The 2219-nt window shown below is 35.2% G+C and overlaps 1 protein-coding gene across 1 annotated transcript in view; it reads right to left on the bottom strand.

Moving 5' to 3' along the window:
* LOAG_18063 (hypothetical protein) overlaps window positions 1–1142 on the bottom strand; it is a 3336-nt gene extending 2194 nt beyond the window's left edge. The window contains exons 1-3 of the mRNA XM_020450734.1: window positions 949–1142; window positions 457–595; window positions 103–232 (exon numbers count right to left, since the gene is read on the bottom strand). Of these exons, the coding sequence (XP_020305557.1) occupies window positions 103–232; window positions 457–595; window positions 949–1132 (453 nt within the window). The 5' untranslated portion in view covers window positions 1133–1142. The remainder of the gene's footprint in view (window positions 1–102; window positions 233–456; window positions 596–948) is intronic.
* Window positions 1143–2219: the final 1077 nt, after the last annotated feature.

Here is a 2219-nt window from a genome sequence, read left to right on the forward strand (position 1 = left end):
GAGATTTGTGGGATAAAGAGTTTAAAATCGCTCTATTTCTATATGATCATTCGATCCTTTTAACTGGCTAAAATCTTCGAAAAATTAACGGAACAGATTGACTTCATTCTCCGGGTCGATATCACCAAACGATTCCTGCACATATTCATTCCATGTTACTACATTGTCTTGATTTGTATCCATCTCATGGAAACGATCATCTGATTCCTCCAAATCCAAAGCAATCATGTTCCTCAAGCAAACTATATAAGCAACGATTTTCTTCCGAGAGATTTGCTACTACATTGTATCTTTACCTCTGTTTAGCTATTTACAAAAATAAAAATAGAAAATAGTCAGTAGAAAACTGTTCAGCTTTCTAAAAAGTCACTTTGTTAGTATTCTTCAAAACATATATTACTTTTGTCTTTTTTTCGCGGAAATTTTTAAAATGCACAGTCGGCAAAAGGCACATACTGCTTGATCACTTCCTTTAACTCTTCACGGGTTATGTATCCATCACCATCTCTATCCATTTTTTTGGCCAAAATTGCCAAACGTCGTTTTGCTTCTTCAGGACTCAAATCATCGAATATTTCGGCCTCTTTTCGGGAACCTAAACCGAAAAGATGGAAATCAAATTCTATCATTTGTACATCAGGCAAAAAGAAAAAATTTTCTCAACATTTAGAAAGATAAAAATGACAAGTGGATATTATAATGCCAATGAAAGATTATAAGTCATAGATCCCTACATAGAACTCGTGAACGACCGTTTACGCTGCATTTATGAAAGACTGATCACCTGAATTCTCTAAAGGAAAATAAGTATTAACACATAGTTTTAAAACGGCTATTTATTTATAGAGCTGAATGACAGTACAGTCGCCTCAAAAGATGATAGTTTTGCTATCTATAATAAATCTATCAGATAACAGAAGACGAACAATGAAATCCGTAGATCCACACCTATAAGAACTTTATGATCAGCATGGAGATTATGTTGGTCGCCTTCTGTACCATGTTCCTTCTTAAATCTTCCACTAAAACCATGCTCCACATGTTCTCGATCTGACTTCACAACGGATAATAACACCAGTGCCAAGAGATAAATGTATGAAAATTTTAAATTGTTGCGAAGAAACAGCTGCATTCACCTGAAATCCTCCATACGTCTACAATACAACCCAAATATACAAGCAGACTCCAGGATCTCTAAAATGAGGATGGGAAACCAGCTCTTTAGAAAGAAGTTCCCTTTCTTTATTTCATATAAGTTTCTCAGTGACTACATGAAATGATGGTTTAGTTTGACTGAACATATTAAAACGCCAAATTATCTTGCGGCTATCAAATCTTCGGTAAATTTATGAAACACCACCGAAAGCATTGCAAATGCACTCAACACTCGACATTCAACTTCAATTAAATTCGTAATCGAGAAAAAAGAAAATAACCAGGAGACTCTCTTTACGCACTGATGTTTAGGGATAATCTGAACATATTTAGAAGTAGACAAGAGTTATTTTACTGAAATGAGGATCCAAGTGTGATGGAATAAATAATAAATAGCCTGGACCTCACCGAGAAACGAAAGAGGACAAGGAAAAGGCACCTGGAAGGAATCAACATCTGAATTGAAAATTAGTTCGTCAAATGATTGTTGCAGGCGTCTCCGGTTCAGAATGAGACCAACTTCCTTTGCCATGATAAGCATTTTCTTTCAAATAAATGTAGATTGAGCCCACATGTTTTATACAGAATAAACTGGATCCTAAACAAACTGTTTGGTGTAGTCCAACTCTTACCGAAAGAGTTTTACCATAATTAAGCGAATCTTCAACGGTAATATTACAATCCAAAGCAAATTATAATTGCTAGTAGACATACTTGCTCACTTAACATTATCAAGCAAAGTTTCTACATGTTCTTCGAGAATACTACTAGAATTTCAAAGATTTAAGCAGCATAAGAACAAAGCTTGTTTCACCTTGGCTTTTTATTAGCTGGTATTCTCACATCAATACTAAACATGGGTGAAAATCATGAATAACTTTGAACCCAAGTTTAGTAGTGGCTTACTAGCTGTCTAGTAGATTTAGTTGGTATTTGTTGGTTTAGTAACCAACAAATACCAACTAAATCTACCGGAGTAACGGTGTGCTAAGGTGCCAACTTTAACTTTAAACCAGTTAGGAAATCCACAGGGAATGGTACCTAGTGCTGTTGTCGTGAAAACG

This window comes from Loa loa (genome assembly GCF_000183805.2).
Source record: "Loa loa unplaced genomic scaffold supercont3.185, whole genome shotgun sequence".
Taxonomy (NCBI): domain Eukaryota; kingdom Metazoa; phylum Nematoda; class Chromadorea; order Rhabditida; family Onchocercidae; genus Loa; species Loa loa.